General features: G+C 41.5%; 1 protein-coding gene across 2 annotated transcripts; it reads right to left on the bottom strand.

The window, feature by feature from the left end:
- Positions 1–1498: 1498 nt before the first annotated feature.
- synpra (synaptoporin a) lies at positions 1499–16537 on the bottom strand. Of its 2 annotated transcripts, XM_068315455.1 has the most exons (6): positions 16417–16537; positions 16220–16285; positions 4065–4189; positions 3633–3831; positions 3334–3525; positions 1499–2946 (listed from the first exon to the last, which is right to left on the bottom strand). In XM_068315455.1, exons 1-6 carry the CDS (start codon positions 16432–16434, stop codon positions 2695–2697), a joined length of 852 nt encoding a protein of 283 aa, XP_068171556.1. In that variant the 5' UTR covers positions 16435–16537; the 3' UTR covers positions 1499–2694. The 2 variants fall into 2 exon arrangements, with proteins under 2 accessions (XP_068171556.1, XP_068171557.1); XM_068315456.1 differs by lacking the exons at positions 16220–16285; positions 16417–16537 and adding an exon at positions 8101–8176.
- Between the last annotated feature and the right edge of the window lie 487 nt (positions 16538–17024).

Raw genomic sequence — 17024 nt, 5'->3', positions numbered from 1 at the left:
AAAGATAAAGTCAAGCAACACAGAATCCCTTAAAAACATGCAACACAAAAAATATAAATTAAAAATATTTACTCTTCAGTGCAACAATAAATAAACTAAAACTAAAAAATGAAGACTGCCCCTCCCTCCTCTGCTCAGCGCAGTGAGCGCACTAAGTGCAGAAACCGAGGCATAGAGGAGCCGGTTCCCGTCGTTCACTTCAAAGAGCCGGCTCTCAGAGCCCTTGCTTTCGCGACCGACATCCATTGATTCACCAATTGAATCATCGATTGACACCGATTGAATCATCGATTGATTCACCAATTGATTCACCGATTGATTGAACGCACTGGTGCGTTTACGTGTGGACGGAGATTTTTTTTGAAAGCGGTGTCGCGTGAATGCAAATCGTTTTTGATGAGTTTTTAAAAAGTCGCATTTTTAAAAAAATCCGTCACCGTGTGGACGGGGCCTGAGAGCGTCGCCCAGTCTAGGAGTGCTTGAGCCATAACACGGAAAGGCCCTATCTTCCCCAAGTCCCAAGAAGGAGCCACCAGGAAGAATTGTTGAAGTATATAGGGAAAATCAGAGTTTTTATTTACAAAAACTAAAGATAAAAAAATACAGAGTTTTGAACTGCCAGTGAGTTTTGAACTGCCAGGCAGGAGGCCTAGAGGAAGACCAAACAGGAGGTTTATGGATGTAGTGAAAGAGGACATGAAGGTAGTTAGTTTGAGAGAAGAGGATGCAGAAGACAGGGTTAGATGGAGGCAACTGATTCGCTGTGGCGACCCCTGAAGGGAAAAAGCCTAAAAGGAAAAGAAGAAGAAATATCAAAAAACATGTTGATCTCACTTCAGGTTGGACTAATGCCAAAGTAACAAACAAAACGATCCTTTCTGTAAAAGAATGATAATTAACATAACAGAAAAAACAAATGACAGGCTCTAACCTCCCAAACTAAATTAAACAGGAGAAAAGAATCACCAAATAAACTGGTAGTCCAACCCTAGTTCTCAACCCAGACTCAGTAGTTCATACAAAACGGCATGTGGCTGGTTGGAAGATGGAGAGGATGAGAATCTGCTGCCTGACACCCTACTGCCACCAAACGACTGTCGTCTTCGATCCTCATATAAGGCCTTGGCGCAGCCAATCAAAAGAGCGAACAGGTGCGCTCCCCCAACCATCGTCGGGCGATAGCACACGCTAATCTGCATATCTGCATACCACAATGAGCATACAGAAAACAGGGAGCAAGGGAAAAAACGTCACTGCACTGATGTCTATGTAACGTCAGTAACTCTGCCAATGGGGGCTGGTGAAGGTTGCAGCACATAATCGGACATTCTTGTTTTTAGACAAATATTCCTACCTCTGTTTCCATGGAAACCAATACAACAGGTCAGGAGTCAACCATTAAATGATTTTTCCAGCTTGCATACTTTTATACAAATTTTTACACAGATCAGTTAAACAGATGTGAACAGATACACAAAAACCAATAATTTATGGTCAAATCTGTGCTTTATTTAGCAAGAATGGCTGTAAAATATCCACAATAATGAACAAAGTGCCATCATATGGACCCATAAAACATTTATCATGAATGTCAGACTATTACAGCCACAAGGATGATCAATCTGCTTTACGACACGGATGCAAGCCACATGCGTAGGAGCTCAAGAAACAGGGTTGCACAAGTCATATTAATGTAAACAAACAGCAACCGAGGAATATTACTTGATCCCTACAGCTTTACATGAGTTCAGCATTAGTTTTATACAGATGAGTGACCTATCAAACTACTCATGTATTGTAACTTTGCAGTGATGAACTTTTGTGGTAAGGATAGCATAGAAAACAGTCACAGTAATATGCGGATAGAAGAGCCACTCCTCTTTAGTGATTAAAGTAAAACTGTAATAGCTTTCTTAAAGCAACTAGAAGTGGAAAACTTTCAGTAAAAAAAACAAAACAAGTTGTATTGGTTGCATATGGTATGCTTTCTTGCACATACCCCAAGTAGTGAATTCTGTAGTACACAGTTATTGCTGTTTTAAGACGTTTTAAGCATGAGATGGAATGCTTAATACCAATAAATATGTCACAGACATATCACTTCCTTATTTTTTGAGTTTGTATATAAATTGAAAACAGCCATTATCAAAATATATTGCAGTTCCTGTTAGAATAAAAAATAAACATAGTAAATCCAATCCGAATACTATTTCATGGAGGAGTCCGGGCTGTGTCAGCTTTTGTCAAGAGATAAAATGAATTTTGTTGTCTTATAATTTTACAAAGCTCAGTAGCACACACACAACATCATGCATTTTCACCATAATAGGAATTTGAAATTTTTACAAATAACTTATTTCTTCTGCTGTGCAAACCAGCTTGAAAAAGACACCCAGTCTCAGCAGTCAATAACGGAGCACAGGGATAAAGTGTCACTTCTGATTTTCAAACATCAAGAAATACAACATTCAGCAAACAACATCTCTGAGAGAGTAAAAGACTATATCCAATAATTATATCTACAATTGGTGTACTTTGACACCTATGCCATTTCATATTATATATATTTTTTTGCACAAACTAATGATTAACTGAGTTGAGGAGGAACATTAATCCTTTCCTCTTCCTCAAACCACCCACTCACTGCCCTAATTTGATATGCAGATGTGCCAATCAGAAAGCAAGAAGCATCGGCTACATTTGATTGGAGTAGGAAATGGGCCCCCCCACCTGGCTGTACTCAGATGGCTGACTGAGGGTTCCCTGGGTATTGTAGCTCCCTGACTGGTCAAAGCTACCCTGATTGTATGGCTGCTGGCTAAATGTGCTGGTTTGTTTCTCAGATGACGCTCCCGCCAATTTTGAAGCACCTTTGTGCCAAATGGTCTCCTTAAAGACAAACCAGATGTTTCCGGCCCACAGAACAAAGTTGAGGTACCCAAAAACCTGAGGAGAAAGAAGAGACAAAGTAATAATGAACAGCAATGCACAAAATGATCTTTTTAATTTCCTGTTTCCTGTTCATGCTCAAATTCAAAAATTTCAATATACTTCCATTTTGCCTTATTTTAAAAATATAATCTGTTTCCATTTTTCACCACTTCACATGTCCATTCTTCTGCTTTCAGTGGTTACCGATCAACTGGAAATGTAACTGGTTTTATGCCTTGGACTGGGCTCAGATGACAGAATTGCATGCAGTCTTGTGGGGGGTGCATACAGATTACAAGGCCACATTACAATCAGGATCAACCAGTGAGTTCAATATTTTCTTCAGATGAATTTTGTCTGCAGCACATTTATCTCTTCCTAGCGTTTTAGGGTTGTACCCACCACTGAGGTGTTGAGTCCGGACCAGCGTGGTCCATGCACCGAGCCACACTTGTTGGTCTGGACTTTACAGGCAGAAATGAGGAGCTGTACTTCATCTGGATCAGTGGCCACTTTCACATCAGACAGAGCTTTGGCCCAAGCAGAGGAACTGACCAACCACATGAAGGAGAACACGACTGTCACCACAAAGTCCTGGTGGCACATGCAGGGAGAGGACAGGAAGTAAAAAGTAAAGACACCACAACATTACGTTAACACTGCTTGAGCAGTGGCTGAACGACAGAATTCACTCTACTTACAATGAGCGGTCCTCGGCTGTTTTCACGGTACTTGTTCTGAAAGAAGATGTACACAACCGTGGCAAAGAGGGAATACAGGAAGGCAAAGACCGCAATAGTGACAAAGAACTCTGCCGAGGAAGAATAGTCTCCAGTGAGGAACACAGACTCCCTCCTGATGCCCTCACATACAGGCGCTTCAAAAGACACCTGGTGCAACCTGTTACACACAGAGAATATAATGAAACTTAAAATAATGTCTATGGCATATTTTCTTTCATTCATTCATTCAATTTATCCGCTTCTGCCTGTATATATTTGTTAAAAATGATGAACTATTTAGCAAAAAGATGATTCATTTGTCCCAATAGGGATGGTACCATCATGCACCAGCACAAGCATTAGCATCAGCATCCTGCCATAACCATGAGATGATGAATGAAGCACACTCACCTGAAAGGATACCCAAAGTCAATGCCGATGCTGAGGTTGCTGCTGGCCTTCTCCATGCAGTCGACGCTGACACGTAGCTGCCCGGAGTAGCCGCCACATGTTGCAAATGCAAAAATGGCAAAGAGCTGCATAAAATAAGAAAATGATGAAAAAAAAAATTAGATTCCCATTGTGGAAACTGGCACATGATGAGTACGTTTACATGTACACGCACAAGACAGAGTCAGAACCAGTTGTCCAATATACATACAGTACCTGTGATACCATTGGGTTTCCCAGGTTGAATAAACCTAACTTTGGCAATTGACCAGTGGTCCCTGATTTCACTAATTTCACTGCAGCAGGTGGAGAAACATTTAGACAGGTAGCGGCATGTGTTGAAGAGGAGAGGAATGAGGACTAACTAAAGTAAAATAGAATATTTGTACAAAAATGAAAGGAGTGGAGTAGGAAGAGTGAGGCTTTGTGGACTTCAAATTTTTGGGGTCAGGAGCAATTGTGAGTGTGGTAAGGAGGTGAAGGAACAGATCCAAGTGGAAACAGATCTGTGGAAACGGACATGGCCACAGGACAGATCATGAGTATATTGGTAAAAGGGTGTTGGGATGGAGCTATCAGGCAAGAGGAAGAACAAGGAGAAGGTGGACGGATGTAGTGAGAGAAGACATGAGGGCAGCTGGTGTTAGAGAGGAGGAGGCAGAAGACAGGCTGACATGGAAAAAGATGGCACACTGTGCTGTGGCGACCCTTAAAAAAGTGTTTATTGTGCAAATGACAACAGGACAAGTCAAAACGAAAAGAAGAAGAGGAATATCATAGATTTTTGTGTAAGTGGTTGGTAACACTGACAAAATGCTGACTAGTTCTGTGTCTGTTATTGTGTGACTTGAGTTAAATATCATTTAAAAAATGTAGTTTCATGACCTGCTGATCAATCATACCCATATCCAGTTATCAGCCAATAATCATCCTAAATAATTTTTGTAAAGGCCAATCAGACCACAGTGTGCTGCAGGGCACAAACAGAAGGGATGACAGGAAATGCCTAAGGATGAACAGACCATCACTTAGCTTCTCACAAACTGACCGGAGCACTGACCACAAGCAGAACACATCCCCTCCTGCTGTTATGGTTAAAATCACTGCCAGGCTACTCAGAGCATAAGGACACCACATTGTGATCGGTGATCATTGTCATCTGAGAGTGATTACAAATGACTGGCAACAACAATACTGATTGAAGTAGGCCTACATTAAATTGATGGATGCAAGTATTTTGAGCTAAAGGCTACGATAGCCCTCACTATGGTGAACCCACAACAACCTGTATGCAGTAAGTATTCTATATACAGTATAAGTCTAAATTACTTTGTAAATACAACAGGGGCAGTTAGTTGAATCAAAGGCTGTACAAGAATGAACACAAAGCTGATTTGTGATGTGAAGTTTCTCTACAGGAGGAAAGTCATACCCCAGATTTTCACATTTTCAGCTCTTCGTCCTCCTCTTTCGTCCTCTTTCAAGGTGTTTTTCCAAGAAATATACTCTTTTGATTCATGCAGTAACTGTCTGTATAAAGCAATCCAGTCAATAATAATGAGACTGGTGAGGCCAGGTGAGTGATATAAGACTAAATAAAAACTCAAATGACCTTGACTCCACTGCTGAAAAGGCAGACAAAACCTGGTCAACAGGATTCAATGAAATAAGAGTTAGAACTGACGTCCTGGAACAAAAGCAAGCATCAGAAACAAAAACAGGCCACAAGTTATAATCAACATACATCCAACCCTCTAACACAACACAACCTCTCCATTTATTATACTCGCTCTGTCTCTCGGCTCTGTTTTCCATATAGAGCTTTGATAGCCTCGAGAGTTCTCACAGCTGTAATCACCATAATCAGAGCTGACGCCTGGTTAGCATGAGCCTCCCCTCGCCCATATCACAGGCAGCTGGGTGAGCAGCTTGCCAGTAGCTGGGGAGACGCCTCTTTAGTTTGGACACCCCTCAGCCTCTGGAGGGCGATATTTGGTAAGCTTCAGCAATTTCAAAAATCATTCAGTCCTCCAAGCCACATATTCTAACAAAGTCTGCAAGCATGTTTTTGAAGTCCACAGAGATTACTGTGTTTGTTGCACTTTTGCATTGACAGTGATTGAGTATGGAGGAGGCAGGACAGTGAGTGTGAGACCCTTGAGCCTGCTGTGTCTTATTCTTCTCAATGGTATGGTCTTTGTGCATGTCAGAACTTGCACTCGGTCAGCATATCCACCACAATGCCATGACAACACAGTCCTCACAATTCTACACTAATACTAGTTGTATACATCAGTCGTTTAAAAATGGTCACTTCCTCTGCGATCAAGTATCAAAAGATCACAATGGAAAAATGTACACAATATAACACCGCAAATACACCATAGCTTCATCGTGGCCTTATGTGTGGCAGTACGACATACATTACTCTATAGGGCTTGTCTTCCTTCGTCTTCCTAACTGATTGACTTATTAGTGAGGGCATTGCAACACAATACTAGGTGATGCTTTGTAAGGCTTATCTGAGCTACAAAAGACTGAGCTCAGTTTGGCAGGTTAGGTCGACCCAGATCGAGGCCAAATGCTGTTGGATTAACCGAGAGGCCTCATAATTCCATTTGTTCCACCTCCAACTTCAGGTCTCAGTTGGAAGCTGAACGCTACTTACCTGTCTGTCATGACGTACAATAAGCGGAACCTCTGCAGGGAACCCCCTCAACAGGAGTGATTTACCTCCTTTAGCTTTGGTTGGCTTTGAGCCCACATGATGTGCTCATACGTCTGGAAACACACAGATTCGCTAAACGTCCTGTCAAATGTGCTTATCCGAACAAACAAATGGTAAAGAGAAAAGAGTGACCAGAAGAGCAAAAGAATAAATACTTCCTCTTAATTATCAGAGACGTCCACAAATGAACATCTCTCCCCTAACCCCCCCCCCCTTTCTCTCTCTCTCTCTACAGCAGCTGCCTCCCCTCCCTATGATTTTCGGGTTGGGTTTAGCCCTTCTCATTTCAGGCTGGGGCCTTTGAACAGGAGAGCGTAGCATTGTGGAAGGAGGGTGGGTGCTAAGCCCTGTGCCCCCATGTGTTTATCTGCTTCTCCCAGCTGGGCTCCTTAGGGAAACAAGAGATAAGGGAGAGAGAGAGAGAAAAGAGAGAGACGAGGGGGTGGGGGTGGGGGGGCAACATACAGAGACAGGAAGAAAGAGAAGCCATGGTGCAGGAATGTTAAACCATCAGCAGAGCAAACAAATCTCTGAAGCACCTTCCTGCTCATCCTCCTCTTCATCGACCTATATGGCAATAGGTACCACAGTACAAATGTAAAGACCGTAATATTCTTTTAAATTTAATGTTATATGTTCAGTTTGACTTTAAAACGCGAAAAACATGGTGAAGTTGTGTATGTATGGAAGTTGATGTGGCTGAAATGACAAGGTTTCTCTGTGAGTGGAATAAAGAGTAGCTCCAGCAGGGCCACAAGTGCAAAATGTGAATGTACACTGTGGAAGAGTGGAGGCTGGTTAGGGATTATGAAACTGATCCACAAGCTTCAGGGTATACAGCCAGCAATCAGAGCTACTGTTCAACACACACTGGCTTTATTGTGAACACACGGAAAGCAAACATGGTATGGTGTAGAGATTTACCAGATGATGAGACAATTAGAAAAGTGAAGTGGGCCAAAGAGGGATGGAGTGGCGCGTTAATACAATAAAAACAAAGAAACAAATAAAAGGGATGATAGGAGAAAATAGAGAAGCTGCTTAAAGGAGAGGACACAATACGAATGACGGAGGAAGCGATGGAGGCGGCGTCGGGTGGAGAGGTGAAGATCACGTTAAGGGACATTTCACACGAAATTAAAAAATGCATTCACTGATGAGCAGTGCTTGACATTTTTTTGCAAACTCACAGATGTCACACACACACACACGCACGCACGCACGCACGCACGCACACACACACACACACACACACACACACACACTCACAATCGTCCAAATGCTCTATCCAAGTGGAGGAAAATCATTGAATCCTCAGGCAGAAATCACTTCAGATGTTCAGCCCCTTCCCCCTTCTGACTGAGAGGGACTGTTGAGTAGGTTTTACTTGTCTGGGTAGAAGAAATAAGTTTAAATGAATGCAAACTGACAACATTTGTCAGGTGTTAGGGTTAGGGTTACAAAAGGGATGTGAAATACTTTACTGTCATTTTGATTCGATCCCATCTGTCCTGTACCTGAAAACACACTGTTATCAATCAGCTCTTCATCAATCCGTGCATCAGTTTATTTCAAGGCCGCATGGAGACGCGAGGAAGGGATTGTCAGGTCTACCACCCATCTTGCCTCTGTTGCTATCTTGGTCCTTCAGTCTCAACAGGAAGTGCGTCAGCATCACATCCAGTGACTTGGTGTAATAATGACCGCTAACACACATCTTCCGCACAGCTGGAAACTGAAGTGATTTTGACAACTGTCGAAGGTTATTTATAAATCAGTGCAAGTCGACCCTTAACAATGGATTCATTTGTCTTTAGTCTAGTGTCAGTGATTGAAAGTTTACTGACCGACACTAACAGTAGGTCTGTCTGCAGACTCACAGCAGCTACACAACGTGCATACTAGTGGAAACTGTAGGAGCGAGCCAAAAAAAGCAATTTTAATTTAGAAAGTAACAAGTAGACTTGTTGTTATAACTGTCAAATGTTTCCTGTGTCCATTTCTAATTAACCTTTCATTTCTTAAAGAGGCTTTTGATGAAAAATGTCAGGTGTGATGTTTGCACTAAAACTGTGTACATGTGAGCCAAAACTCCAAATTCCAAGTTTTATTCAAAACAAACTCAAGCAAGTCAAATAAATTTCATTGTTTAATTATTGTTGTTTCTGTTCTGCTTTGGTTCATTTCATGATCTTAATTCCTGTAGCGTGTCTCTGCAGCCTGGGCACCAACTTTGGGTTCTAGGCACATGTTTTACACTTAACATGCATATTCATGTATGTGTATTCGTGCAGCATTTCTATTCATTTATACATTCATGTTTATGTGAGCATGGCTATACGTGTGCCTTAGTGTTTGTGCATGTGTTTGCTTATCTAAGTATTGAATTTCGATGTGAGCATGCAATGTGTGTGTGCGTGTGTGTGTGTGTGTGTGTGTGTGTGTGTGTGTGCATGTGAACCCAGAGTAAAAATATCTCACCGTCTCCAGTCAGGCAAAAGCATTATCTCCACAGTCCACAATGATGCACAAATGCAGACACACACACACGCACGCACACACACACAGTCTCACTTGCTGTCACTGCTGTGGTCCACTAGTGTGCAAACATGAGCAGTTCCACGCCAACTTGTTAAGCATAAACAAAAGAATGAATAAAACAAAGGGAGATAAGAGACAGAAGACAGTGAATGAACAACACCCTACCCGACATACCGCTGTTTGTTTTCAGTTCACTTAAAAATGTAAATGATCATTTCATTTGTTGCTTTCCCTGGATGTTTGCGATACTTCACATTTCGGTAGGACAGAATGTATGCATGAAAGAAAAGACGATTATAATAGGTTGATGACGTTCTTACTGTCACAGCTGAACTCTGACTGCATACTGACTACAAGGTGGCACAAAATATCTTCAGCAAGCCTTTATACATAAAGCTATCTAATTTTTGCATCAATGCAGAACAAATACGGTTGCTGGCTTTGCTGGCGCTGATCATTTTCTGCAGAGGGAGTACTTGATGCCCTGCACAGGCCAGATTAATCTCTCCCTCTATCTATCTGCCCCCCCACCCCCTCTCTGTAAGCTTGGCTGACCACAGGCAGGCAGAGAATCTCTATTTATTTGCGTAACACTGTCTCTTTTTGGTGCTCCTCTTTGCTCTGTGGGGTTTCCAAGCTACTTATTCAGCTGATGGAGCTACAAACCATCTCCTATGCCTTGTGGGGACAGTCAGTGCACTTATGTAGCAAGGGACATCGAATTGTAAATATAAGACAACACACTGTGTGTACATGAATGTGTGTGTCTGCATTTGTACATGGTGCTGGATTTACTGGCTACATGTGAGTAGGGAATATCATTCCAAGAATCTAAGAATGGAGCAAATAATACAAAGTCAGTTCCTGGGTTTTCCCCCCAAAAATGAAATATTATAGGCGCAAGTTCAGGACCAGTTCACTGTATTTAAACTGTTTATTTACTAAAAGGTTTACTAAAAACCTTTATTGGGTAGCTGTGACTGAGGAAGTCACACAAAGTTTTTAGTCAGTTCCACTCTTTGCATCCATCCGTCCGTCCGTCCATCCATCCATCCATCCATCCATCCATCCATCCATCCATTCATCCATCCATCCATCCATCCATCCATGCATTCATCCATCCAATTTTTCATTGAAATTCAAATCATTTGATGTGGCATGTATGGAAAAAGATCAAATACGCAGTGGCTTTAAATTAATTAATTTCCTAAGGAAAATTTAAAAAAAAAATTAACCTTCATTTTATGTCATTTTAACTCAGCAAGTCCTGAAATATAAATTTGGTGCAAATCTGAGCCCTTTGTATTTCTCTATGCGTATTGTATTTCTCATCTGTGCTGTTCATGTATTGTGTGCGTGGGATGTCTTGTTCAAGTATCGTTGTCCACTTACATGAGAAGACAGACTAACCTTTCACTTGCCTGAGTCACAGATGGTGGATCATCGTCTCAGGGTTGAGGGAGAGAGACAGAGGTCCAACTCTGACCTGGTGGCTGCAGGAGCTTATTGGCAACCACAACCCACAAGCAACACACATCACATATCCTTCTTCCTATTTTCTTCTTCTTATATTATTACAAAACAAACAATTTTGATGTAATTTTGTTTTCTCTGCCCAAAATTACATCACTAATAGACACATGGCCACACGTCAAAAGTGATGTTTGTTCCATCAATCCTTTTTTCAGGAACTCAACCTACTCATTCTGCCTTTAAAAAACATGCAAAATTATTATTTTTGTGATTTTGCACCCCCGCGGGAAGATTGTAGTTCACTTAAAAAAACACTGTCACACATTCAGACAGCTGTGACTCCCTTCCAGAACTACAGATGAGCTTTATGCAGAGAAAGCAAATAATCAAAACACTGAATGTGAATGCCATCAGCCTCAACCTGGTACAAGTGGACGCATCATACAACAACATTGGTGGCCCTGCAGTTAAACAGGACAATAGACCTACATTCAGTACACACTATGCAGAATGGAGGAGTGATTGTTGTAAAAAGTAGGGTAAGATCACAGGAGATGGATGTGTAGGTTATTTTAGGTCACAAACATATGAATAAACTGTTTTAATACTTTTTTATTTTTTAGGTGTTAACTGAATCTAATTGAAGTGTTATCAGATGTCATGACAACAGGATGTTTGCTGCTTTGAGACCTGCTGTCAAAGGGTAATTTCATTACTGAATAAAATCTTTGACCTGGACAAGTCTCTTGTGATATGTCAGCAGCTGTCGCCAATCTGTCTGCATTGCCCTCCTTTCATTTGCATTCCTTTGGTGCATTTGTGTCACTGCACACATTTCCAGAGTCTACACTATGAGTCAATATCAATGTAAAAGGCCAATGTAGAAATAATACCAAATGTGACAAATAAAAAGACAAATAGAGAAATAGAGAAAGGGAAAGATGGAAAGTATGAGAAGAATCCCAAACTGCATTTTCCAGCAAATGATTCTTTTTGACTTCATGAAATTAGTTGTGTTTTTATACATGTTTCTTGTATTTGCAGAACCACAGAGTAAAACTGGTCCATCCCACTTAGTTTCACTGAAACAAAATTCTTTTCATTTTGCTTGGTTTCTGGTGGGTACCACTCTGAAGGTACAAATTCTATACAATGCAAAAGTTCTCTGCATTAAGAAAAATATTTGATTTCATACTTGCACTCCCAAAATCAATCGAAAATATCTACTTGAAACTGGCCCACTTTTGCTGAGGATATCTACTTGGCTTGTAGATGCTGTATGAAAGAACACATTACAATTTGAAGTGGATCTGTTCAAGGAGGAGGAGGTAAGAGCCAACCCCAGCTGACTCCGGAACCACATCAGTTTCACTCACATCATTGTAGAGTCACCAATTCACTTACACAAACACAGTGACAACATAGAGACAGCACCCAGAAAAGTACCGAGGATTTGAACCCAATCCTTGCTGTGAGAGCTACCCAATGCACCACCGTGCTGTTCAATATATATGTTATAAATTGTAATACATGAATTCTCTAGTCAGGTGCAAGCAAGAAATTAAACTATCTTGATAAACATCCTTCTTTTGTGGTACAGTTTTGTTTGCACGTCCTCAAACATACGCTGACATGTTCTGACCCCCTGAAGCAACTGAACTGGTGTACAGTAAAGTAGTGAGGGTGACATCACTGGACAGTGGGTCACTCCTGGGTTTTGGATGAGAGGAGGACCGTTACTCATAAATTACTGATGGACTCATTCTTTGTGACTCATCAGCCAGAGATTTGCTGCGGTCCAGGAAGCCACTGACTTGATACAGTGATTCTAAAATTGGCCTGTGTGATGGTGCAACAATGCACTAGTGCATAAAAAGCATGTATATCATTTGCATTATGTGCTCAATCAGCCGTGCAATTTTTTTTTCTTTTTCTCTCCATCTTTCTCTCAACCCCTCTATACACACTCATAAAAACACACACACACACACACACACACACACACACACACACACACGCACGCATACACATTCCAACACATGCAGTGAAGAGTCAGGGCACATCTCAAAGGACAGCTTCTGCATGAGTTGGTCAATGGTGGAGTGGAGGAGACCTTACAGCTGTTTGGAGCAGAATATGCCAGCCACTGACAGTGTGCCAAAAAGGCCAAGAGCCTGCATTAACACACACACACACACACACACACATACACACACACAGCTCTAAAACCATCCTCTAGAATCGGATGCACACATGGCTGATTATGAATTTGCCTTAACTTCTTGCAGACCCAGTACTGAGTGAAGATGCAGAAGACTTCTAACTACTACCCAGTCCAAAACAACCTTTAAACAACCTTCTCTCTGTCCACGTGACCAGTCAGCCATACAGTCAAGGTTTCACTATCATTAGCAACATAAATGTCAATTGCTGCCTAAACCACAGCCTCTGTAGCCTGAGGGCGTGTAAACAAACCAAACTGCCAGACGTGTTTCTACCAGTGAAATAATGTGAGCAGAAATGTACTGCAAGGCTTCTGATTATGAAGCATGGTTGTCAAATACATTGGCTGACATTGTTTTCATGGTGATGAGTGATTGCAGCGCCAAATGAATTAACAGTTGAAAAAAGTCACAGTTCCACACACTGTTATCATCTTTTATCCTGTATCAATATTCTTGTCTGGCAAGCCTGTTTATAGACATTAAGAATGTATGAAGCTTGTGGAGAGAGACATCTGCTGGACTGCCTCAATGATGGTCTCACCTGCAGTCTGGATTTGCACAGACAAGGAGCACCTGACAAATATGATCTCACCTTTTGGAAGGAAATTTTAGAACGTAAGCCAGTTCTGGGAAGGTTCACCATTGATCAGCTGCAGAACTACACAATGTCAGTGACATTCACACTGCAAGTTTCAGCACACATTTTTGCACAAATCTGGTTTTTATTTGTCTGAAGATTCACATTAATTGACAGATTCTTGAGTGAAGTGGTCCTGAACCAACCTGCATTACAAGGGAACAGTAATGAAGATGTCACATGCACAACAGCAGCCTGAACACGAAGGCCGCTGATGTCAGTGGTTACAGTTTGACTGAGGAGCTCAACTGAGAGTGGATGATAAAAAAATCTTTTAATAGTAAACTGCATTACATCAGTGGTTTAGGGTCTATGCACCCCCAGGACTCTGAAGCAGTCAACCTCTCTCACCCCGGACACAAACAGAAAACTGCAGTTCATTAGGACCAGAAACTCACACCACAACAACAACAGCCTCTTCCTGTCTACCGTCGCCCACCAGGAACACACTCTTTGGTTGAATATTCTTTTCAAAAGCAATATATTTTGTGCATTCTTTCATAACTGTAGATTTTTTTTTTTTTTTGCTTTCCATGCAAGCAAATCTGATTCCTGTGTAAAAGTATTTGTCAATAAAACCACTCAAATTTCTTTTGAAATTTTTGTGGAACAATGAAGACATCTTCTGTATTGAACTTCTGTCAGAGACTCTTGTCATAAGTCATTGTCACATTACAATAAATAAACCTGTATCGGCTTCCATGTGAGTTGCGTCAACCATATCGAAAAGGAGTCAAATTAGAACAGAGCCAAACGTTGGCATATGAATAAAAACGAAACTAAACTAAAACTCAACAACATTTAATTTGGGTTAAGGGCTCCATGATGGCGCTGTTGCCCCACACCAGGTAGGTTTCAGGTTTGATCTGTTTCTGTGCTGAGTTTGTGCGTTCTCCCTGTGTCTGCTTGCCTTCACTCCAGGTTCCCTGCTTCCTCCCACGTCAAAAACAAGCATCTTAGGTGACACCAAATTGTTCGTAGATGTGAGCGTGAGCATGTGTGGTTGTTTGTCTCCTGTGTGGCCCCACGATGAGCTGGCATCTCATCTGGGGTGTACCCCACCTCTTGCCTGTAGCCAGCTGAGATGGGCTCGAGCAGACCCGTGACCTGCAAGGCAGATAAGTGGCTGTAGACGAGACATGGATGGATGGATGGATGTATGGATGGATGGGGGGATCACATAAATTGTAATAAAAAAATATCGAATACAAATACGTTCCATCGCTTTACGGAGTCAGAAAATGTGAGCACTAATGAAAATGTTTCCCCTCTCTGGCGTCCCAGAAAAACAGTCCAGACCATTCCCACTACTGTTGGTGCTGCAGAATAAATCAGAATACTTGGATCTCAATTTGAATTGTTTGCATTTTTTACAAGCCCACTGGAAACAGCAAGGAAAAGGTCACTTTTCTAAAAGTGCCATGAAGGTGATGTAGTGGGATGTTACAGGACAGTGTGCAGTCATGCTCACATGTTGCCCTCAAACTCTCTTGTGCACAAACAGAGAGAGAGAGAAAGAGACAGACAGAGACGGACAGACGAGAGACAGAGAACGATCATCAATGAGACAAACATCGGGAGCTATTGCAGAGCGTTATCTTCATCATGCAGATGGTGATTTGGATCATCTGCTTCTTATTTGGCTCCGGCTCCCAAACATCACAGTGAATTTGGGCACACACAAACACCCCAGAGGGATTCCATCCGGAACTCACCTCGCTGATTGACATCTGCCCTATTTCAACTGAAGTCTCGTGTTTCTGTTGAAAGCGAAGCTCACACCTTTGTGAGTGTGTGTGTGTTGCAGTTGTTGTTGTTCTTTTAAAAAAAAAAATTATTATGATTATTTCTATGGAGCAGCAGTGCTCTCCATTGAGAATTCTCTGCACAATTGGTGGCAAAAGACCACCTCACACACACATATAAAGACCCTCATGTGATATTTGTGCGGGAGCTGAATATCCCAATCATTTCTCCAAACTCACATCAAAGAAAATCACTTATCTCTTTGCGCCTTTAGGCTTGAGAGGCTTCAAACATGTCCAGACTGAGAGGTACGACAGCATTGATTCACACAGCGGTAGGACATCACGCTGTTGTTGACTCCCACATCATTGCACTTGAAGTAAAATGGGGCATTTTTTGCGGACCTCCGGGAAACGCACTCTGGGCATAACGCATCCAAAATACGCATTAAAAAGCAATGCAGCAGCTACCCCTGTCAAATAGTTCTCACGTCGATTTTTAGACCTACAGACTTAAACCTTTCAGTCACACTAAAATAAATGATAGCCGAGGCGGATTGTGGTTCACTGTGGTGCAAACAGTATTCAGGCACTCAAAACCAACAGATGACTTTAAGTTGCACAAAAGATAAGAATTATGTGGTCAAAACCAGATGTTCACTCATAGCAACACACGGCGCATTACGTTCCAAATGTTATGTACATATCTCATTGCTTTATTTACATTACATAAGTTGCATTAACAAATAAAGTTTAATTAAACTCACCCATTCCAAAACACGAATGAATCCCAGAGGTAATTTTAACACTTGAAACGTTCCAACAGACGCAAGCTGCAGGAGAACAGAGGAAGGATGAAAGCTTTCTCACCTAAATCCCCAATTAATTGACACACTGGCCAGTTTTAAAAGATAATAACTCACGTTTGAGTCTGCATGATCTTATTATTTGATGCTCTACTCACTTGATCAGCGGTGTCCATTTGAGCGGCGAGCCACTTTATTTCTCACTCGTTTATAAATGTAAACACTCTCAAATCTGCAAACCAGGACCCGTTTTGATGCGTTTGTCGCGCCTTGTGCGGCTCTTCGCTCCGTTTCCGACACCGTCCGGAAAAACCCGAATCCTCCCAGCGTTTCTTAGTTGCGTGATAGAAATTTGTTTGTTTATTTATTTCTTTTCAAATTTTATTTATTTATTTATTTATTTATTTTCACCATGGATACAGACAGGGATTGGTCTCCACAAGAAGGAGTGACGCCTTCAATTTTTGTTATTGGTGGGGATGGCTTGTTATTTTAACAATGTAGGTCATAGTGTGTGTGTGTGTGTGTGTGTGTGTGTGTGTGTGTGTGTGTGCGTGTGCGTGTGTGTGTTTGTTCGTGTGTTACATTCACATGTTATATCTACAAGGGATTGTTAAACACAGTACAGGACAGTTTATTTCGTTCTCCTTTGAGGATGTCAGTTTTTTATGGAGGGAAACACAACAATTTACAATACTAATTTAGGGATGAATAATTTATCAAGTGCTCTTTTAAATGAAGATGAGAAATAATTTGTGGTGAAGAT

Source organism: Antennarius striatus, chromosome 5 (assembly GCF_040054535.1).
Source record: "Antennarius striatus isolate MH-2024 chromosome 5, ASM4005453v1, whole genome shotgun sequence".
NCBI lineage: Eukaryota > Metazoa > Chordata > Actinopteri > Lophiiformes > Antennariidae > Antennarius > Antennarius striatus.
Note: the sequence above shows the minus strand (reverse complement) of the source record. Positions and strands in the feature narration are given on the sequence as shown.

Bases quoted from the DNA above. Each gene is read 5' to 3' on its own strand.
- synpra (XM_068315455.1), bottom strand. The intron at 4,190-16,219 runs GTGAGTTTAATT...TATTTTATGCAG, and splicing joins TCATTCGTGTTTTGGAATGG to CTCTTTGCCATTTTTGCATT. The intron at 3,526-3,632 runs GTAAGTAGAGTG...ATGTGCCACCAG, and splicing joins ACAGCCGAGGACCGCTCATT to GACTTTGTGGTGACAGTCGT.